The sequence below is a fragment of the Oryzias melastigma genome, linkage group LG10 (assembly GCF_002922805.2).
Source record: "Oryzias melastigma strain HK-1 linkage group LG10, ASM292280v2, whole genome shotgun sequence".
Classification (NCBI taxonomy): domain Eukaryota; kingdom Metazoa; phylum Chordata; class Actinopteri; order Beloniformes; family Adrianichthyidae; genus Oryzias; species Oryzias melastigma.
In genome coordinates this window covers 16674821-16696499 of record NC_050521.1, presented here as the reverse complement: position 1 = coordinate 16696499, position 21679 = coordinate 16674821, and the positions used below count along the sequence as shown (strand labels likewise).

Here is a 21679-nt window from a genome sequence, read left to right as displayed (position 1 = left end):
AAAAAAAAAAAAAAAAAAACTGTTACTGTGACAACAATCAGACGGGTTCAGTCTCTCATAAAATCTTAATACCCGAGAATTTACTCAAAATAAACTACAAAATGAAGCAGAAATTAATTAAAAGTCCCTCTTTAACATGTTGATTTACCACATTTGTGATCCAAGCACCTTCTTATCAATGGCATATTCAAATGAAAAAAAAGATTCTTACTGAAAAAGGTAAGCATGAAAATGCCGTCATTTCCTATTCGCAGCTGATCGGCATCTTCAAAGTCATCTCTGGCCACAAAGTCTTCCTCCTGTGTTAAAATAAAACATGTACAAACTGTAATTTCCATTTCCTCAGATCTACTGAGAACAAGTCTTTTACTTTACAAAGAGAAACTAAAGTTACCGAGACTCTCCCTGTGACCAGAGGGACGGCAGCCTCCGCTTTGCTTCTCTCTGCTTCATCGTAGGAAGGTAAGGTGGTGGCAACGTTGTATGACGGAGGATTGGGAAATCTTCCACCATCTTCCTTGTATTCGAAGAAAGCTGTAGGTGTAAAGAGCACACACTTTCTGTACAAACATTTAGACATAAAACTTTGATGGAATGTGTTTTTATATTACAACATTATTTTGAATCACTTTTTTAACTGTCTTACTTTGAAACCATTTTTGAGTCGTGGTGTACTTTTTTATGACAAAAATCACAAGGCACAATTTAGCTTGGACTGAGTGACAGACTTTCTGAGCCATGTCAGCACAAGGAAGTGAGGACGTCAGCCCCGTCTGATTGGTTAGACTAATTATGTATATGGTTAAGGCTTCAAGAATAATTGGTGGAGACAGATGAGCGGTCAAACATTTTCCAAAAAACAGAGCGATTGGTCAAAGTTGCAGCTAAAATACAGTATTTGTATCAAATTAAGAAAAAGATAAACACAAATAAAAAAGTATTTTATGATCATTCCTATTCCTAACTACTCAGTGTGAACCTGAGCCTGATATCCTGGCAATGGTAAATGTTTTTTAGACTAATTAGGTGAAATTGAATGAGGGCACACTGGTTGAAAAACTCAGTCATAAAAGAAGCAGCTGCTATATGGTTGTTTTATCTCATAACTTGAATCGAATGAAAAAACAATACATGAAAAGTAGCAGCTGTGCTGAAAGCACAAACCACATTAACTCGCTGTGGTGAGGAGTTTACTGCAGAGATACAAATGCAGATGCTGAGACACTAAGAGCAGCGAGTCAGATCCGCCCTTTCATCCTGGACTCGGTCCAGGGTGCATCCATTGATGTAACATGTTGAACTATGTTCCCTGAAGAAGCCAGATTAGAAACGTGAAACCTCAATTGCACTCAAGCTACTCTGCTTGACAATGCACTGTCCACACCAAGCATTATCTGCAGATAACGAGGCCATGAATCGTATTTGAGTCATGGATACAACACGGGCAAAACTGCAGAAATAAACGTTTTTTTCTCGCTTGTTTTAAATATTTTCTGATGAGTAAAGATGATTAGTCTTTTTTTTATTAAGATCACAGTGTTGTATGCAAACCTCATGAGCCCTTAAAAGCTGACATTAACATACCCAAGTAACAACATTCTCCTGTGGGAGCCTCCCCTGCAGAAAAAACACTTTACAGGCTGAGGCAAGAATTGTTTTGTTCAATTAAAATAAAAAAAACACCGAGGAGTTGTGTGTGGAAAACTGCTGCTACAAGTGATGGTTTATTTTTATTTTTTTACTGATTTTGATTGGAAAACTTTAATCTTGTTGGATTGGGATTAGCAGGTTTTACCACAGTAACTAATCCAGAAAATGGTTTAACAAGAGAAGAGAATTTAAAAGTGTCCTTGCTGACCTGCATTTGCCGCAGCAATGCTGCTGTAGGGTGGTGGTGCGTCCGGGGCAGGACTCTCCTGGGAAGGCTGGGGTGGCTCCTCCTCATTCACCAGCTTTTAAATTAGGAAAAAATCAAAGTAAACTTGTTGCATCATTTTTAAAATACTCAAAGTGTAGAGATAAAATTTCATACAAAAATGTTAATAGGAATAATCAAATACAGTACACGAAAATTAATACACAATAATAATTTTTAACTCTTTTTTTTAAGTTATAATGCTTTTACAATGCCAGCTATTTATGACAGGTACATGAGTATGACAGATTATTTTACCCCTCTTCAGATAATTGTTTAAATACATGAAACATCAATTCTAGCAAATACTACAACACCCTTTATACCCCAAACAATGCTTACTACCATTATAGTGTGCTTAATAGACCTAAGAATGTGTATTCTCATGTGGTCAAGCTAAAATTTTAAACATTCACTGCCTTGTCAGTAAAGTTGGATAAAGCCCAAATAACTAAACTCCAATAACATCTAGCTTAGGGCTTGAGACAAAAGTGAAACTCAAATAATTCTCATTTCTTAGTTAATCCAATCTGTCAAACTGGTTCTAAGCAAAAACTTGATTACATGAAAGACTGCAAGAATGACAAGTAATGCCATAACGCTACATTATACTATTTGAATGACCTGTTTTTAAAATTCTTCTTAGCTTTAGGTAGGTGTGCGCTGAATGGCTAGCGGCCCTCTAAAGTTCAAGTTACAGATATTCAAGCTAGCAAACGTAGCTAATTGTCAAGTAAACAACACTAACGCGAATGTTTATAGTTTGATATAACAGCAACAGATTCTGTAGTTAATGTTTAGATGTTCTGGTGTATTAAATCGTGTACGCGACGGTCCTAACTAGTTCAGGACATGCCAGGCCCATCCGTAAACAAATGTCGGCTAGTGTTAGCTCACCAGATGTTAGCCACCTCGTCTTAGCTAGCAACCTGTTACCTACCTCCTGATATCTGACGTTACTGTTTGGTTCCGCCATTGTGGAAAGGGAACAAAAAGTTTTTAGAAGGTTCCTCCTTCGAATTCAATCGTGAATCTGTTTAGACTTTAAGTAATATATCCAACGAAGTGGCAGCGGTTATGTACTAGTCGGCCATCTCCTTCCTTCTCTGTCTTTTGCTCGAAGAGACCTCTGTCGGTGCGTTCAGGAACCGTCGGCGACTTCAGTTAAGTACCTCACCCGTAATCGTGATCGAAATATATTTTAAATGATAAACTTTAGGTACAATTAACAAAATAATGTCAATTTCATTATTATTTTAATAAATCATAAAAAATAATTAAACGAGTAATTAATATTAATTTCTGAATTTCATGATTTTCGTCTATTGTATGTTTGTAACCTTTTAATTCTTATTTGAAAGTCCATTTGAGAGTTTGAAGGCGATATTAAAAATGTTTCAAGCTATATACCCAATTTAAATATTCATCTATGCATATATTGGCGTGAAATACTCGTAAAAGTCTCGTAAAGTGCCTGGAAACTTAAGTCATCTTCAAAGTCATTTTCTCATCCAAAGAAGTACAAGGCGAACCGAAAGGCAACATGAATTGCTCTGTATTCTCGCGTGATTTCCCATGTAGGTGGATGTGATCATGATGGCTAAACCTGTTCATGTCGTTTTCGTATGCAGGCTTAATACAGTTAGTTGCAATTATGGACCCACACAACACATCAAGGTGTAATAATCAAAGTAGATTTATTACAAAGAACACAGTAGAAAGACAATTGTTTTAAGTAATCATCGGTAAACTTGACAGAATCTCCTGTCTGTGTATCAAACTATTTCTGCATTAAAATGTGACATTTCCACTAGAAGATGAGACATTCTGACAGTTGAATCATTTATAACGAATGCCCATTTTTTCATAAAATGCAAAATAATTCCCTTTCTTTAGCTTTTTGCTTCTGAAGGAGGTGGTTCCACCAGTTTATTGTGCACATGCATCATCCCTGTTGAAAAATGAATAAACAAAAATGTAAAAAAAAAATAGTCAGTTAAAGTAGAAATACTTCAATTTTCATGGGCAACAATTTTTTACAAAAAATAATGAAGAGGTGAAGCTCTTATACACGGTCTCACCTTTAAAATACTTGACAGTCTTGACCCGCAGCTCCAGGGTGGCATCTTCATCGCACACAAAAACAGTCCGTGGATGCTGCTGGAAGGCAGACACTGTCCACATGTGGTTTACACCTTCTTCTATAGCTTTGTACAAAGCAAATGCCTTGTGCGCCCCTGTGATGATAATCATGACCTAAAAAGACAGACATTTTAGTCTTTAATGAATCACTTTGTACAATCTGTTTTGTTGCCCTAAGTACATTATTTTTTTAAATTACAAAAGGCTTCTGACCTCTTTGGCATCCATGACAGTGCCTACTCCCACAGTCAGAGCCATAGTGGGCACCTTTGCTAGATCCCCATCAAAGAATCGGGCATTGGCCATGATAGTGTCCCTCGCCAGAGTCTTTACTCTGGTCCGGGAAACAAGGCTTGAACCAGGCTCGTTAAAGGCAATGTGGCCATCGGGTCCAATACCTGACACAAGACATGTTGACTGGTTTTAATTATAGTTAACCTTCTTTTAAAGCGAGTGTTTAATCATTAAATCCCACTGATTACAGAACAAACATCGTCAATGTAACCTCCTGACCTCCAACAAACAGCTCAATCCCCCCAGCAGCTGTAATCTTCTCCTCAAAAGCTTCACACTCTGCTTGCAGGTCAGCAGCATTTCCGTCGAGGATGTGGGTGTTTTCTGCTCTTATGTCTATGTGCTTGAAGAAGTTATTCCACATGAAGGAGTGGTAGCTCTCAGGATGATCTCTGGGAAGCCCTAAAAAACAAGTTTATAGACATTTATTGAATGAAATCAATGTGTAACTTCAATGACAGTGGGAGTACTTGCCGACATATTCGTCCATGTTGAAGGTCTTCACGTATTGGAAGGAGATTTCGCCATTTTTGTAGTACTCGATCAGCTTTTTGTAACAACCTAAGGGAGTGCTTCCTGTATGTAGATAATCAAAAACAGGAATTAATAGCAACAGTAATTAACACAATTTTATTTTATTGGAAATTACTTGCAGCATATTAAAAACACAGAGACTAACAACAGTATTTATAACAAAAACACAACTGCAATCAGTACAAATTGTTGACTTTTTTTGAGTGTTAAAAACTTCTTAAATGTACACACTTGTTTATTTATCCCTTAATCTCCGTTTTAAGGAGTATTGCAAGGTCACTTTTAAACAACAGCTTGCTGGCAAAAATATTCCACTTTAACTTTCCAAAAACTTGAAAAAAAAACCCAAAAATATTCAAAATTAACACGACTTTTTTGAAAATACAACAATAATTTTCAGATTTCTTTACCTGTGGGGAGCCCGAGTGTTAAATATTTGTTGGGTCCAGGTTTGAACAGTAAAATCTTGTTTCTGATGTACTTTGCAGCCCATTCGCTGGCCTCGTCGTAGTCATTTAGAATAATCAGCTTCATGGTGCTAAAGAATGAAAAAAGAAAGAGGAACGATTTGTGCCTGCGATCACTTCGATTTCGAAGGAATTCGACATTAAAACACACCTAAATCAGACTTTAGACCCATTAAAGTATCTCAGACAGTAAAATGCAATCCCAGTTTAGACCATTACTGCAACAGCAAACTATCCACAGACTGTAGCGACGTCAACTAACCGTTTCGAGCTGCTGCTCCCGTGATTTCCTGGCTGAAAAAATAACAGTTTGAGCTTCACCTCTTGAGTTTTTGCAGCTTTGAGAAGACGAGAGCTCGATGATCATGTGATCAGCACACAGCGGAAGTGACGTAAACAGGAAATGATATCGTGCTAAACAACAAGAGCTAATAAACTTTAATTATTCTTCTAGCACCTGCAAATGAACACTAATTTATTGACAATAGGCATTTTATAGATAAAAATGTGGATTTTAAAATATACAATTTAAAAAAAATAAATCCTACACGATTTAATTTGTTGCGACTTTAGGAGTAGACAGCTTATTTTGGGTGATAGGCGATAATAGACGAAAAAATTGGGTGGTCATAATTTTAAAAACAAGTAGGCTACATCATTTTTTTCTATATAATTTAAAGTGGGAAAAAAAATGCAACGTGGCATTAAAAAAGCATGTACAGAATAGCTGCCATTAGCTGAAAACTACCTATATTTTAATATACTTGACCAATTTTTTCCCGAAAAAAGTTTTGGCTCAGTGTTTTCAAATAACTACAGCACATTTGCATTTTATTACAGTTTACCACATTTATTACTCCACAGTTTTGTTTCAAAAAGTTCAATTAGTAAGTGAAATCCACATCCCAAAACTTCCCACAAAACTCAAAAAGGAATACATTTCGCAAAAGAAGCTAATGAAGTGCTGTACCACAGTGATAAGGATGGTGCCAGAGATTTTGGGTCACTTTATTGAAACCATATTTTGACAGAGACCAGAACACGTACAGAGCACACAACAGAAATAAATACCATCATGTGTACAGCGCTCATTGTCAAACAGTTATTGCAGCTGGCTTTTGATTTAAATCATCCAGAAAGAGAGAGGGCATGCTATGTCAGACCACCACAAGTTGGGCCCAGTTTGCTCAACACTGATCCAGCATTTGACTGTGGAGTGTGGCTCCTTAAACACATGACCAGCTCTGACATGCAGCCAGGCTGCATCTCAGTCTGACGTAATCAGCCCCTGTTCAGCTAAGCTTCAGGAGCCTTTGGGCTACTTTAATCGAGATCCATGTCGGGTTTGTTGTCTGCAGTTTCCGAGGCTGGATTCCCTGTGTTTTCAGCTGCTCCTTTGTCTGCAGGCTCCTCTTGAGGCTTCTCCTGTCCATTGACAGGACCGTTCTGCTCTGCAGATGTGTCCTCCTTAGGAGCCTCCACTTTGGGTTTGGGCTTGGTCACGATGGGATTACAAGCAGAGAACAGTTCCTGAAAATACAAAGACAAAATATATTTTTAAGTCATTTTTGTAGTGATCCTACTTGTATGGGAATAATATCATTAATATGTGGCTGCTTTCATTCTTCTTTGACAAGTTTTTAGATAATTAAAGCTTCCCTCCTAATCTCCTAGCAAAATACATTTTTGTCATGGTTCTCATTACTTATGTACAAGTTTGTGTAAACACTCACCCTTGTTTTTGCTCTAATGTCTTTGACTTTAACAGCTGGATCTGCGGTCAGGGTCTGCTTGCTTTGCTGGTTCATGGTGCTGTTCATCCATATCATTGCATCGCTGGTCAGCTTGTCCACTTTGCTGACATCTGCCTCATCTAAATGGTTGTACTGCTCTTCCTGGAAAGTAAATGGAAGAACAGCATTAAACAATCTTGTTTTTATAGCAGTATCTTTCAGATTCCAGCCTCTGAGATGTTTTGGGAAGAGGAATGGAAAAGAAACAACTGTTTCTGCTAAAATGTCTTACACATACTTTCATTTTGAAAGCTTCCACAAATTTCATGTACTGCTGGATTTGCTTTCCCATCTCATCAAAGGCTTTGGGTCGCTCTTCAGACTCCATATACCTTTCCTGGATGGGCTGGCCGAGTTTCTGCACAGCAAGTGGTACACACATACTTCAGATTTAATACAATAAATAAATTAAAACATAATCAAAACAGCAAAATTGAAATAATTACCTTCAACTCTGCCAGTTTGTCAATGTACACTTGTTTGGGTTGGTCCTCTCCATCTTCATAAAGCCAGTTTTCAGTGTCCTCCAGTTTTAATGACAAAGCATCTCTGTCCTGAAAGAAGGAAAAAAATATGTCAAATAAAACACTCTTCAATCTTATTTTAGATGAATTAAAATAATTTGATTAAAAGTAGCATTTACTTACTGATTCACTGACAAACTTCTCAAAAATCCCATGCAGTTTGTCCCTCATATCGTACACATATTCCTCCACATTATTCTTGGCGTCATTCCTCTCCTTCTCCAGCTTGTCCTGCATTATCATCTTGCCCTGCAAAGAATTGAAAACACTGAGATAGCAGCCCGAAGGTTGTTTTAGACGATATGAGAGTGCCAGCTGGAAAAGTAGTCACCTCGTTTTCTACAAAAAGATTGAGCATGTCGTTGGCTAGCTGCCACTGTGGACTGTTCTCAATAGGAAGCTCCAGCACTTTAGTTTTGACTTTGGCCTTTTTGGCTTGTGGGGGCTGGTCGGACTTTTTCTCTCCCTTGTTCTCTTCCGTGCTCGTCTATAAATACAGGAGGTAACATATGGTCAAGCGTATCTAAAGTTTAGATCATTTTCATTAGTTAAAATAATTATTCATTCATTTCACATAAATCTTACATCCATCTCTTCGTTCTCTTGTGGTGTTTTCTCTTCCGTTTCTTTCTGAACGTCGGCCTGAGCCTGCTGTCCTGCATCCTGATCGGTCTGCATTTTGCTCTGTAGAGAAACAGGAAGTTGTTGTGAGAGAGAAATCAATAACAATAAAACATTTGTAGTAGTGTGCCTTCATTCAGTGCAGAACTTTCACGGTTGACCATTTGTCTGCTGTCATTTTGAAATGCATAAAACGGAAAAAAGGAAACTTTGTATATGATTAGTTTTGCTGAAAATCTCAAAAAAGAGCAATAAATAAGAGTTAATTTGATAAACTTGTCATCTTTAAAACATTAAAGAAAATGCACCATTATAATATTCAGTACCTGGTGCTATAAATGTGCAACAGTAACATTTTTAACCTTAAATGGTTAAATATATACGAGATACCTAATGAATAAATAACATAGCAAACAAACAAAAGTGGAATACTTATGCAAACGATAAGATAACGATATAAAATATTGATCTTATTATTGTAGGAAATGCATTCTAATATATATATATATATATTTAATAACATGTATTGCAGATTTATCCAAAAATAGATTTTTTTTTTCCCATTTTGCCATCTCTAGAGGAGAATCAATCACAATCTCATCAGTTCAAGAAGAACTTTCTAAAGTAATTCATTCTGTCCCAGAAGAGCACAGCTTCATGTTTTCACTGACGGAGGTACCTCTCCATCTTTGTCAGCGGCGGCGGCCTGTTCCGTTTCCATGGGCTCCTCTGTCTCATCCGACTTCTGCACTTCTACCAGAGACGCACTGGACACGCTGAAGATCCCGTGGATGTTCACTCGCACCTTGACTTTTACCTTTGAACTCTCGCCTGATGCTTGAGGGACAACCTTCTGGATCAGGAACTGACCTGATAAAAGAAAAACAATAAACTTCAGCTATTTTAAATAATATTTCTATTACTTTTTGCGTTTTTTAGGAGAAAAAAATAATCATAATCCTCAAGAAGAAGCTCATTTAACTGCAATAATAAAAACCTTTCTTCTGGACCAAAACACACTATGAAGAGTTTATTTTTGATGGACATGTAGGTGAGCTCTACTGTGTTTAAAAGCAGTCAGAACGTTGCTCACCAATAGTAGGATCAGGATAAGGCAGCTCACTGGGACAGCTGTAGTAGGCTTCCAAAGAGAAAGGCTCTCTGCGGTAAAAGGTCAGCACTTTGGAGAAAGGTGCTGCATGGTTCTTAGGAAAAACCTCACAATCACTAAATGAAACAAAATACATTTGGGTTAGACAGAATGGTAAAAAAGGAAACATCTAAAAGTAAAAAAAAAAGGCAATGTTTTACCTTACACCGTCCTCTGCTGCAGAGTGCCACTTCAAGGAGATGGGATACGGAACGACCTCTGTGATGGAGAACTCCCGGACTTTGAAGGCAGGAGACAGTATAGCGCACTGAGGAGATACAGGCTTTCTCAATACAATCCCTCAAACATACCACAAGTCAGATGCTAGATATTAGGTGCTCGCTGTAGTGTGACTTACCTGCAGGGCACAACCTCTCGCCACGGCTTCATCAGCATTCAGAGTAGTGCTCAACTCCTTCCCGAAGAATTTGCTAATTCTTTCTTTGACGGCTGGGATCCTGGAAGCTCCGCCGACAATCTCAACTGCATAGATGTCTTCCTTTTTCAGTTCTTAAGAGGGTCAGACAAATTAGCAAATAGTCAAGAAGTTACTACAGCAATCAAAAAGTCAATTGGTTCAATCCCATCTTGAAAAACACTCACTGGCTTGCTCCAGGAGACTCTGCAGTGGTGCCTCTACTCTTGATAGAATATCTGCACACATCTCTTCAAACTGCCCCCTTGAGGAAAATAGAAGGTTTGTGAATTTGGGGAAACAAAGCGAAAGTTAAGCTAATGTTTGCTTTTGCGTACCTGTTCATCTTTCCAGTGACATCGATGTCGTTCATGAAGCACTCGATGTTCAGCGGCAGGTCGGAGGAGTTGGCACTCATCAGCTTCTTCAGTTTTTCACACTCCTGATAGAGTCTGACCAGAGCTCGGGGCTTAGACTTCACATCAAGCTTGTACTTCTTGCCAAACTCCTCGCAGAAATACTGCACAAGCATCTCATCAAAGTCTTTCCCACCCAGCTGTGGGTCACAAGCTGTAGCAAGGACCTGAAGGGCAAAAACAAGTTAGAGGAGGAAATTATCCATTTGTTTTATTACATATCAATGATTTAGTGCGGCTCTTTATAAAACAAACCTTGAGTTTGCCCTTGTTGAAGGCACACACTGATGTTTGGTACCCAGAGTGACCCAGGTCGACAAACACCACATTCCTGGCCTTTTCCTCAGGAGCAGGGAGATCCTGTTTATAAATTCCATATGCCAATGCAACTGAAAGAAAACATACACGTTTAAATAAGCCAATCGCACTTGATGCCAACGTTTGTCTTTGTGACCGCCCAACATCCTGCTACAGACCTGCGGTCGTCTCATTCATAAGCCTCAGGCAGTTGAGTCCAGCAATCTGAGCAGCGTCTACCACTGATCTCCGCTCAGCATCAGTGTAGTAGCAGGGAACCTGGTTCCAACACAATGACATTTCTTTATTTTACCAAGTCAGCAAATTTCACGTTTGTATTCAGAGTTCCAAGACTTTTAAAGAAACAGACACTCTTTTTTTTCTCTTAAAGTTGATTCAAGTGAAAACACATAAGAGGGATGGGCAAGAATGAGTCAGAGCTTTCCGTTTAGCAAAGTCAGCATACTCACAGACACAACGCAGTCAAACACGGGCTTCTTCAGGGCACTCTCCGCTGTCTCCTTCAGTTTGGTCAGAAGCATGGCTGTGACCTGTTCAATGCTGAACAGCTTCTCTTCCTCCATATAGGTCACCTTTAAAAAAGAGACACGACCGTGGATCAAAACAGATAGAATTGTCTGCCAATAATACAAATCCATCTGCACTAAAGCCAAATCAAAAGGAATTTAGTTGAATAGTAAGTGAAGCAAACATACATCATTACATTCATTTTTTTTAAAATATATTTTGAGGGAATACTTGCAACATAAAAGACATGATCATGCCAGCCTTGCGTACTCCAAAGTTCAGCTTGTTTTTATGTCATGTTAAGACATGAACACTTCACAATTCCAAATGGCAGTCAATATAAAAAGGGCCATAAACTGGTTTCACCAACATGCTTTAAGCAGTTCTGAGCATCTTAGCTAAATTATTCATAGAATATATCCCCATTTAAAGCCACAAAATTTAAAAATCTATTTTAATAACAATTTTGTGTGAGGTGAGCCTTTCTATGGATTAAACTAACATGACATTAAAACAAACCCATTTTCTTTTGGTTGTTATTCAAGCTAAGAGAGATTTTGAGTAGCAATGGTAACAGAGAGAAATAACACCTTAAGAATAGAGGGAGGAAAAAATATATAAAAAAAAAACACAAATTAGTCAGAGAAAAGGCAAAACAAAAAACCTTCCCTGTAGGCAATTCTCACACGCGACATGATTAAATCTATATTTTTTACATTTCCTGAGGACAAACAGGAAGGCTGGGCAGTGACATTAATAGATTTTCTTTGTGTTTGACTGCATTTGTAATTAGATGCACAATTTATGAATGAGAATGAAAACACGTGTTCAGTTCTTAAATTTGTTAACTTTAAGGCAAATTCCACGAATCAGAACACTTTACCTAAAAGCACAAAACACATTTTGTGTGATGAAAATAGGGTAATCCAACAAGCAAAGTATTTCAGAGGTACAAAGAGTGTGGTAAATGTTGCATAGATAAAAAAAATAAATTATAATAAAATACTAGAATACCACCAGTTCTTCTCTCACCTTGATGCCTGTTGTTCCTGCGGGCATTTGTGCAATGTCATAGACCAGACTGTTTTTGAGGGATTGCACAAATGGATCTGAAAAAACTCTGCCATGAAACCTCTTGAACCCTTGCACTGTGTTCTTGCAGTTTGTGACAACCTGTCAAAGAACAAGAAAAGCAGCTGTAAGGGTTAAAATTCAAGCAAAACCACATTGTCGAGGTCTAATTTAAACATTTTTGGGTGCTTTGCATTGTTCACAGTCCACCTGCCATTAAAGCATTAATCCCTTTTTTGGTTGGATAGTCCTCATGTACACTAGGGCCCCAAAATCTCATACCTGGCTCTTTGCAGCTGCACCAATTGATCGATTCCTTGGTCCAAACGACACACATGCTCTGCAAATAGGAAAGGCAAATAGCTCAGTCCCCTTGCAAACACATCTTACAATACTCGACTGAATATTATGACACAAAAAAAGTTTTCTGATTCCACATTTGTAAACAGAAACAACACGTAATAATTAACTGAATTAAATTAAATTTGGTTTAGGTAAACCTTTTAGGGGATGTAAGAGGTTTAATTCATATATTCAATGGCCTAATTATGAAAAAAAAAACAATGGAAACCTGAGTTAGAAAATAATATTTAGAACATAAGTAATTGTGTATTTTCATTGGTTCATCCTGTGCATTAAAGGGACTAAAAAAGTAGCTAATAGATCAAATGAGCCGTTCTGAAACATGGATGCTACCGGCCTCCTTCCACCATTCACATCAAAAGGGACATCGTATCCGACCTGGTTCGAAAAATACCCATAACTTTATGTCTAGCAATATTTAACACCGGAAATTAAAGTTTATGCATTCAAACGCTACAGAAAAATATCATCTTTGCACTCGTAAATGATGAATAAGCTAGCGCTAGCTTTAGCAGTCACATGCTGTTTCCTGTTGTGAAGTCCGTTAGCATGCTAACAGTGAAACATTAGCTTTGCTCCAAACCATAAAGGATTTGAAAATAAGATGGCCGTACACGCTAAAGATTCAAACAATGTACGATAATGCATAAATAAGAAAACGGCAGCTCCTACTTACGGTGTACATCGATCGCTGTATTCATTAGCCACAGTTTCAATCCCTCCGGCTCTAGCTACTGCTACATAGCAGTTCAGATACCCGACGTCAAACCCTATAACTGACATTGTAACTAGCTAACTTGTCGGTGTTTAGTTATAACGGAGAACAAAAAAACAACCAAGTGCTAAAAGCAACAACAAAAACAACAAGGCTTCCTATTAATGGACGGCGAGACACCCCTGTTCCATTAAAGTGAGTAGGAGCATGCGGTGTGCGCCGGCAGAACTGGGTGAGATGGTTCAGGAATTTTCTGACAGTCTATCGACCAATAACATCCCACTGCAGAGACGCGACAGACTGCTTTGTTGCGCGCCCCCTACTGTTCATAAAAGTCATGACAGGTGGTAACTCCACTGTCTGAGAAGACCAGAAGAAGGATAACTCCCCTTACAGGTAGCATTATTATCTATATCTAAAATTTATATATCTATAATCTATACTATAATTGGAAGATTGAAAACAATTAGAAAAAAAACCCTTTATATTTTTTACGCTTTTCTTTTTTTAATTTCATCTCATTAGGTCAATTATTCTGCTAAAATACTATGTTAAACTGTTTTGTTTTTTGACTAGATAGAGGACAATTTTCTGACCTGTTTCGTATGTTATCATAATACAGAAGGTTTTATAATTTTTAAATAATTGTTGATTAAATGTTTGTCTTTTTACTAAAAAAAAAATAACTAAATATAACTACCAAAGTACTGATCTGACTTCGTTTAGACTTTGAAGTTCATGAACTGTTCCTATTTATGATTCAACAATATTTTTTTACATTAAAAAGATATTACCGTGTTGATAAATTGCAATCTTCAATGAGCAAGTTTTCATTAAGTATCAAAAGTTTTCAATTTACCTATGATATAATTAAAAAAAAAAAAGCTTACATTAAAACCAATTCAAATTAAAGACATTCATGTAAAAAAAAAAAAAAAAAACGCAATTCATGCAGTGATTTAATTTAGAAGTTTATGAGTAATTATTTGACTAATTTGTGTTTAAACTACTGAAATACAATAACACCCAAACATTACAGGTAGGTTAAAATTAGATTGTATCCTTTGATCCAACACTTTTCTCTTAAACCTTGCAGAATGGAGTAGTAGGTAGTTGGAGACGAGAGAATCAGAATAGCACCAATTTGTATTCCTTGCACTACAACAGGTGAAAAGCAGTTTTCGGGGGCTTAATTTCACATGTAGAGATATATAGGAGTATAAGATTCACACCATGAAGGCTTTTTCTGTGTAGAGTTTGCATGTTATCTTCTTGCATGCATGGGTTATCTCCAGAAACTTCTTTTCCCCACAGTCCAATAAACATGCTTCATTTCAAACAGAAAAAGCAAATATAAGTACTAGAGAATAGTTGCTGACAGTCTACGAAGTGCATTATTGATAAATATTTCTTCCATAAAGAGGGATTTGTTTTAATTGAAACAACATGCTTTTGTCCAACTCTTTAAGAAGCAGCAAAATGTTAAGATAAAATAGTTTATTTCCAGTGGCTGAACAGAGTCCTTCATGTGAATGCTCTTGTTAAATGATTATCGTAAAAAAAATAAAAATGGAAAAAATACAAAGCATAAACAGATAAACAAGAAAAAAAGGCAACAAACAGAAATCCAGTCTGATTTCTCATAAATATTTTTCAGGTTTATTGATTACAGAATTTGAAATTACAGAAGCTTGGTGAGAGAGGTGCCAACAATTTATTCATCGTTCGCATAGTCAGCAGGATTCTTCTTCTTGCTCTGCTGATGAACACTGTTGCCCCAGCTGTAGGTCAAATACATGGCGATCATGGCTGTAGAAACAAGATCACAAATGTTGACTAGAATCCACTGCAGACCTGTACAAAGACTTTTATGAAGCTAAACAGGATTGGGAAAAAATGGTTTTGTATTTTTGTTAAAAAATCCCCCCCCCCCAAAAAAAAACACATATTTAATGCTTATGAATATCAATTGTTTTTTTAACAAGCTAACATTGCTGTCATTTACACAAATATAGCAGAAAAATATAATTTATGAGAAACCTGAGTGAAAAGTTAATGCAATATGGGAAAAAAGTCAATGTTGTGCAATCATAAACAAACACTTACGAGGGGCAACTTTGAAGAAAGAAGATGTGAACCTTCTCCAAACATTAGGAAGACCCTTGGAGAAGTAGTTGGGAAAAGCCCGCTGCTCAAAGGGGGACAGACTGTAGGTGATCACATGCCGCACCTTGGCCAAGTCTCCAAAATGACGCCCCATCTTTAACAGGAAGTCTAAAAAAAAAACAATGCGTGGAATCAAAAACTTAGAGTTTTGATCACTGGACTTCATAGTACATTTATGAGTTAAATATAAACATTTAATTGGTCAAAAAAAACACGTCTGAAACATTGAAATCTTCCATTTTAACAAAATTATTTATTTTTGCTTGAACAAAACATTTTTAAGTTGACACGGTATTCACCGTTTAATCAGGATATCCCCTTTTCTTACTCATACATTTCAAAGTGCTCAACAAAATGGTTTTAAGCACTAATATGGTTATCTGGGCTGCAATTGTTATGGCATGTTTCCCAACCATTTATTTTCGTGTTACAGCAAAGGGATATCCTTACCCGTGACAATGTGGCTAGTTCCTAAATGACATACAGAGATGTGAGCTTTCTAAGAAGTGAATCGAACAGGACTTAAAGAAGTAACACAAAGTTTAAACCATAAAATGGTCCAAGTTATTACGAAACAAGCTCACTAAAGCTAAATTAGCATCTAAGCTAACCACTAAAGTAAACAAACGTATACGGCTAAAAAGAACGATAGGAAAGTAGATTTTTGCTTAAAATGATCCAAATTAACTCTGCATAACTGAGTTGGAATAATATCTCGGAGATGTAACGATAAAATCTAATAATATTAGTAACTAAATGGGTGACATTGAGCCTTACCGTCCTGTTTCACCGGTGGATTTCTTTAGAGAAGTTCCGGTGACAATCTGCCCCTTTTAGTCTGACGGCAGGACACTACCGCCACCTAGAGGACCGGGGGTCACATGCCGCAAAAAACTTTACACTATTCTTCTTTTCCGAAAATGAAATAAATTATCTTAAAACTGCTAAATGGAATCAATCCATCTTAAAAGATCATGAGTAGGATTTGCGAACAATCATGTGTACAATTTTTTTTTTTTTTTTGGGGGGGGGTGAAACCACACAACTTTTGCTTGTTCCGAAATGCAAAAAATCTGGAAAGAACTACATAATGGCAATACACAATTTCCAACAACATTTTCATTAAACATCAATATAATAAACAAATTAGAATAAAATAAACATACTCAAAATACACCCCAAATAAACTGTATAAAGGCTATCCAAAAATTTAGGACATTTAAAAATGAATTAAAACTCAGAAAAACAAATATTATTGAAACTCCTTAAGGAACCAGTAAAATTAAATCAATATACAATGGATTTAAATCTTTCCTTTTGTTTCTCTAAATTGTGAGGTTTTTTTTTTTTTTTTTCCTTTTTGTTTTTTTTGCCTCCTCTGCTCATTCCATAGACCATTTAAACTATTTCAGCCTATGGTATTGTCCTGTCAATTTTGGTTTTATTTCACTCTGCCTTTGCTCCTTCCGTTTGTAATAACTCAAATTTGTCTGATTTATTATTTCCAGCCACGCTTTGCAATGTTTTACTTGTTCAACTAAAACAATTACCCTGCTACTGCTTAAATAAAAAAATCTGTATCATCTTTGCCAAATTCCACTCTCCAACCTCATTTCAACATGGCAGGAAGAACACAAATCCTTTTTTTACTGCAACCACTTTACAATGACTCAGTTAATTTTATTATGGCTGAAAGCATAGATTAAATCAGAACCATAAATAACTTAAGTAGAATATTAAGCTCTAACAATTTAAAATAACATGTTTTTTCCCATACATTAGTAATTACATTTGTTACACGTTTAAATTTCATAGCAAAATTCAATTTGCAATGTTTTTTCAGTCTTTTAATCTTACCATACATTTGGAAAAAATGTTTTAAATGAAGAGCCAATAATTAGAGAGTTAAACTCAATAAAATTTAGCTTTAAAGTGCACACAAATATTTTCCAAATCAGGTTTTTAAAATCGATTTAAGGCCAAAGAGCATCTTTTTACGTCAGAATATTCTAGAATGGACAAGACTGTGCAGACTCACTGATGCAATAATAACAACGCAAATTAGATTTTTCTTTTTTAAATTTTATGCAACTTTTTAGAAAGACTTGACATGTTTTAATGTTTTGCATATTTTCGAGCCGAGCACAGACACACAGTGAATTCATCTGACGACCATAAATAGATTTGCATTAAGTCACATTCAACCAATACAAATTCATGCATGCAGTTAGTTTACAAGTATATTACACAAACTCAGTCACTTAGTGACCAGAAGTAATAAGTACACACTTTTATAACTTTCATTCTGGAAGTGGGGAAAGCAGCTGCCACTTCTGACAGCTGCCAGTTATCTTCAAGAATAAAACATCTGTAAAAGGTCTAAGAGATTGTGACTGCTTCTTTGTTTTCTTGTCCAGAACAGGGCTACTTAAAATCTGACAATTGTGTTACATTGGCAGACTTCCCACAAAAAATAATAAATTAACAAAAATAAAAAAACAAAATAACAGAAAACTACCCACATATCCCTCCCCTTTAAATGTGTTTGACTTCATACTTCTAAGGTGAATTAACATGCTTTAACAAAAAGGAAACACATACTTTTGTTTGCATATTTTGATAAGTAAACCTGCTCTAGATGATTTTATTTGTGCATTAAGTTTATGAAATCACTGAGCCAAGCCAGAATTGTTGATACACTGGAAAATGCAGAGATGACTGTTTTGGATGAATTCAGAAGGGGGTTAGCGACACGTACACCGAGTGGCAATCATGTCCTTGAACTCCTTGTAGACATAGGAGCCATCCTCTTCAACTATCATGACACTGAGAGGGCTGTAGTGGGAGGGAACACACGAGGGTCTGGGCACAGAGGAGTCAAGCTTCTCGTAGATGATGTTCTGCACCATAGTGTGGACAGGCGAGCCATAGATGAAGCCCATGGTCCGCGGGCAGATGCCTTTGCAGTATCTGGGGTTGTATTTTGGTGGGAAAACAATCCAGTGGTCCAGTTTGAGCTGACTGAATCGCACCCTGAAATCGTACAAGGCACAGTCGCTGGTTGGGAATACGGAGCTGGGCAGGAGGTCTGGGAGATGGAGGTCCAGACCTTTGTCACCCCGCTTGCTCTTGGACGGCTCGCGCTTCCATCTTCTCTTGTGTTTCCGTTCAGACTTGAAAACCACTGGCTTTTGAAACGCGTTCGTCTCCGTGAACGGGCTTTGGACTGAGCTGGCATTGAACGCAGCACGGTGGTGGACGGATTTGTTCATGTCCTTGAGATAAAGAATCAGAGGGGGGGACCTGAGGGAGAACTCCAACAGGTTTCTGTGATTGATGCTCAAGCTTCTTTGCCCGTCTGGGCGGGAGACATTAAGAAGCAGCTTTATATTCTTCTTTAGAGACTTCATGACTGGCTGAATTATTGAGCTGACGTCAAGCTCCACCCATTTCCTGTGTTTTTTTCTGTTTGCGCTTGCTGAGAGGTTCGCAGCACGGGGGGAACGTGGACACAGCTGGCAATGGTTTGGCGGCTCAGTGAGACTCAGGGAACAAACAGAGATGGCGGGCGCTCCAAGGTCATGGTCAAGCCTGAACAGCAGGGCTGACCTCAGAAGCTGTTCTTCATCTCTAACTTGATCAAGGCTGTAAGACAAATCCTGCGTAAAACTTTCTGCAAAAGAAGACAATAATGCATCACAATTACGCAGAAAAGACATTTTGGAATTTGTTTATTAAAAAAAAAGAAGCAACAAAATTTAAAAAAGCTGCAAAAATGATTTAAACTATCCACATAAAACAACAAAAAACTATTCCTTATCATTTAAGAAATATCCCTAAACATTGCTGGGATGCTAAACTGTCAGCTGAAAAAACTGCAGGTGCTGTAGGGGGGGCTTATTGATTTAACTATTAACACTTTTCCTAATATTGCGGAGGACTCCAACAGTAGAAGCTAAATTCGTCACAAACAACATATTTAAGAAAAAAAAAGAAAGAAACAGTATTTTGACAACTATGGATGGCATACTTTAAAACATGTATCCATTAAAATCACATAAGCCACATTTTTTTATTATTTTTTATGAAACAGACATGAAAACAACTTGGGCTCAATCTGCAATTTAGGTGTTCAGATACAAGTTACAGTATGACTACGTTAATGAACACATAAAATTAATTATCCCAAATAGTATTTTTGATGTCATGTTACATTTTGAAACACATGATTTGTCCAAAAAAAAAAAAAAGTGTAATTTCTGTTCTTCAGCTATTTATTTGTGTAAATGGTTAAATTCACAGCTTTATTTTGATGCATTCCATCTGGACTTTAAACTATATTAAGAAACATGCAAAATATGAAGTCTACAAGAACGCTTCATCTTTAGAATTAACTGCACATTTTCATTTATTTTTAAATATATGTTCAATAAGATAAATGTAGACTTAAATGTTTAATGTGCAGTTTTACCTAATGTCTTGTGTCTAGTTTATAAAGTTTGTTAAACAAAAATACATATATATATGAGCAACATATAATGCTAAAATACACAAGTGGACAAATATATGATATGCTAATAGAATTTCCAGTTGATACTAAGACTTTGTAGTATGACTCTTAATCATATAGATTTATTTTATCTTAGTTTTTTTTATTTTGCCTGAAGACAAGTTATTAAAGATACATTTTAAGCTACATATATTCTTAAAAATAAGCTTTGCAATACCAAAAGTGTGTGTATTTTCTATTAATATCAATTGTTCTGTATTTGTTCCTTCTGGCTACATTACTTGTTTCTCTGTCGTGTTCAATAAAAACAAAGGAATTAAAAAAAATAAAATGTATTTATTAAAGTAAACAGCTTTCTGTGGCATTTTATTCGCTGTCCGCGGTGCATTGTGGGTGTTGTAGTCCCTTTTACTCACCCGTGTGGCTCTGTACTAAACACTCATCCTGAGGTTTGATCAGTCTGATGGTGTTGTAGACTTTGTCTCCGACAACACTCCTCTGCCTCCGCGAGGGCTTCTTGTACACCTCCGTCAGGTACCTCATGTACCTGTGCTCGGGCTTCACCTTCCGCCTCTGACCCGGGTTCCACCTGGATCCCCCGTGCTCCGACAGGGCTCGGAGTAGCGGGGAGAAGATGCTGCTGTACGGGTAGGTGAACTCGTCCGGCTGGAGCAGCGCGTTGGAGGCGGCCGAGGGCGACACGGGCAGCGGGGCGTTGCAGCTGACCAGAAACAGCAACAGAGCGCCGCGGAGGCAGCGGACGGCGGAGGCCACAGGCTTTGATCTGTCCATTGTAAACATAGTCAGCAGTTAAGAGAGACACTCTAGTAAAGATATAGAGGTCACGCGCGCGACGCACCAACGAGCGCAGGTGTTGCCAATCAACCGCACCACTCCTCTTCCTCCTCTTTCTATTGGCGGTTAAGGTCGCTCTCCTTACTTTCTAAAGGAAAAGGTGACATCCGGTTGGATTTTAAAATGCCCACTTTCACAGGTAAAGTGTCCACTGCATAAAGTGTATTCTATCTGCACTTTAAATCATATTTAACAACAATAGAAAACATGCAAAATATGGAAGCTACAATAACATTTCAGCTTTCAAAATAACTTTATCTTTTAATTTCATCTGTTCTTATTTCTGCAAATCTATGTTTAATAAAATAATGCAAACCTCTGGACTGTAAATGTTGATACTTGAAGTGACAGTTGTACAGTATTTGTACTGTTTTCTTTACCTATTGCCATGTCTGGTTGTTAATAAAGTTTTAAGGGGAAAAAAATCCTGTTTCTATTTATTTATTTAATTAGGGAGGCAGAGGTCTCAATATAATCAATAACAAAGTGACTGGCATGCTCTAAAGCACAGGTCTGTAACATTCAAAACTTAATTGCAAATTAATATGTGGCCTTTTTTTAGGAAAAAAAATGTGTGCTTTGTGAAATTCAGCAGTTCTACATTAATTATGAAAACAAGAACGGCAAAATTTATAGTTTTCATCAGAAATACTTTATTTTGTAACATTGTATTGAGATAAACTTTCATAACAAGAAAAGGCTGTAACATAAAATGCCTAACAAAAGCCCAAGTGCAAGTGAAGGGCATTTTAAATTCAAAACTTCAATCAATGTTAAAATAAAATAAAAAAATAACATTTCCATAACACTTTCACGTTCATTTTTTGTCAGGACCAAATCTTTTCCTCCTCTGCTGAACTACAATAATAAATGAAATAGAGATTTATCATTTCCAATGAACTT

The 21679-nt window shown here is 37.0% G+C and overlaps 5 protein-coding genes and 1 long non-coding RNA gene across 8 annotated transcripts in view; 1 reads left to right on the top strand and 5 right to left on the bottom strand.

Moving 5' to 3' along the window:
- The window catches only part of LOC112153802 (NEDD4 family-interacting protein 1-like), a 6103-nt gene extending 3040 nt beyond the window's left edge, over nt 1–3063 (bottom strand). The window contains exons 1-4 of the mRNA XM_024284216.2: nt 2856–3063; nt 1859–1952; nt 395–534; nt 212–299 (exon numbers count right to left, since the gene is read on the bottom strand). Of these exons, the coding sequence (XP_024139984.1) occupies nt 212–299; nt 395–534; nt 1859–1952; nt 2856–2891 (358 nt within the window). The 5' untranslated portion in view covers nt 2892–3063. The remainder of the gene's footprint in view (nt 1–211; nt 300–394; nt 535–1858; nt 1953–2855) is intronic.
- A 524-nt stretch (nt 3064–3587) lies between these two features.
- On the bottom strand, nt 3588–5770 carry gnpda1 (glucosamine-6-phosphate deaminase 1). Of its 2 annotated transcripts, none has more exons than XM_024284214.1 (7): nt 5615–5770; nt 5296–5423; nt 4826–4927; nt 4571–4753; nt 4271–4455; nt 3997–4171; nt 3588–3866 (listed from the first exon to the last, which is right to left on the bottom strand). In XM_024284214.1, the coding sequence occupies exons 2-7, from the start codon at nt 5417–5419 to the stop codon at nt 3808–3810; spliced, it is 828 nt and encodes a 275-aa protein (XP_024139982.1). In that variant the 5' UTR covers nt 5420–5423; nt 5615–5770; the 3' UTR covers nt 3588–3807. The 2 variants fall into 2 exon arrangements, with proteins under 2 accessions (XP_024139982.1, XP_024139983.1); XM_024284215.1 differs by having other exon boundaries at nt 5504–5615.
- A 557-nt stretch (nt 5771–6327) lies between these two features.
- hspa4b (heat shock protein 4b) lies at nt 6328–13552 on the bottom strand. Its single transcript, XM_024283131.2, has 19 exons — nt 13207–13552; nt 12450–12507; nt 12129–12269; nt 11039–11161; nt 10748–10847; nt 10527–10660; nt 10194–10438; nt 10044–10120; nt 9799–9950; nt 9602–9708; nt 9384–9517; nt 8970–9160; nt 8255–8353; nt 8001–8156; nt 7793–7918; nt 7592–7699; nt 7384–7503; nt 7086–7247; nt 6328–6882 (listed from the first exon to the last, which is right to left on the bottom strand). Exons 1-19 carry the CDS (start codon nt 13311–13313, stop codon nt 6676–6678), a joined length of 2547 nt encoding a protein of 848 aa, XP_024138899.1. The 5' UTR covers nt 13314–13552; the 3' UTR covers nt 6328–6675.
- A 1324-nt stretch (nt 13553–14876) lies between these two features.
- On the bottom strand, nt 14877–16326 carry LOC112153162 (cytochrome b-c1 complex subunit 8). The gene is made up of 3 exons (XM_024283132.2): nt 16189–16326; nt 15352–15519; nt 14877–15054 (listed from the first exon to the last, which is right to left on the bottom strand). Exons 2-3 carry the CDS (start codon nt 15503–15505, stop codon nt 14960–14962), a joined length of 249 nt encoding a protein of 82 aa, XP_024138900.1. The 5' UTR covers nt 15506–15519; nt 16189–16326; the 3' UTR covers nt 14877–14959.
- A 1157-nt stretch (nt 16327–17483) lies between these two features.
- gdf9 (growth differentiation factor 9) lies at nt 17484–20854 on the bottom strand. 2 transcript variants are annotated; one of them, XM_024283134.2, is made up of 3 exons: nt 20781–20854; nt 20338–20705; nt 17572–19084 (listed from the first exon to the last, which is right to left on the bottom strand). In XM_024283134.2, the coding sequence occupies exons 2-3, from the start codon at nt 20462–20464 to the stop codon at nt 18156–18158; spliced, it is 1056 nt and encodes a 351-aa protein (XP_024138902.1). In that variant the 5' UTR covers nt 20465–20705; nt 20781–20854; the 3' UTR covers nt 17572–18155. The 2 variants fall into 2 exon arrangements, with proteins under 2 accessions (XP_024138901.1, XP_024138902.1); XM_024283133.2 differs by lacking the exon at nt 20781–20854 and having other exon boundaries at nt 17484–19084; nt 20338–20773.
- LOC112153164 overlaps nt 20782–21679 on the top strand; it is a 3044-nt gene continuing 2146 nt past the window's right edge. Inside the window, exon 1 of the long non-coding RNA XR_002920465.2 lies at nt 20782–20915. This is a non-coding gene — a long non-coding RNA (uncharacterized LOC112153164). The remainder of the gene's footprint in view (nt 20916–21679) is intronic.

Coding starts and splice junctions, on each gene's coding strand:
- gnpda1 (XM_024284214.1), bottom strand. CDS start 5,419: ATGAAGCTGATTATTCTAAATGACTACGACGAGGCCAGCGAATGGGCT. Junction 4,456..4,570: donor GATTGAGCTGTTTGTTGGAG/GTCAGGAGGTTA, acceptor GTCTTGTGTCAG/GTATTGGACCCGATGGCCAC. Junction 3,867..3,996: donor GACTGTCAAGTATTTTAAAG/GTGAGACCGTGT, acceptor ATTTTTCAACAG/GGATGATGCATGTGCACAAT.
- hspa4b (XM_024283131.2), bottom strand. CDS start 13,313: ATGTCAGTTATAGGGTTTGACGTCGGGTATCTGAACTGCTATGTAGCA. Junction 7,919..8,000: donor ATCTTTTTGTAGAAAACGAG/GTGACTACTTTT, acceptor AATTCTTTGCAG/GGCAAGATGATAATGCAGGA. Junction 7,700..7,792: donor AGAAGTTTGTCAGTGAATCA/GTAAGTAAATGC, acceptor TCCTTCTTTCAG/GACAGAGATGCTTTGTCATT.
- LOC112153162 (XM_024283132.2), bottom strand. CDS start 15,505: ATGGGGCGTCATTTTGGAGACTTGGCCAAGGTGCGGCATGTGATCACC. Junction 15,055..15,351: donor TTTCTTCAAAGTTGCCCCTC/GTAAGTGTTTGT, acceptor TTGTTTCTACAG/CCATGATCGCCATGTATTTG.
- gdf9 (XM_024283133.2), bottom strand. CDS start 20,722: ATGTTTACAATGGACAGATCAAAGCCTGTGGCCTCCGCCGTCCGCTGC. Junction 19,085..20,337: donor TTTAGTACAGAGCCACACGG/GTGAGTAAAAGG, acceptor CTTCTTTTGCAG/AAAGTTTTACGCAGGATTTG.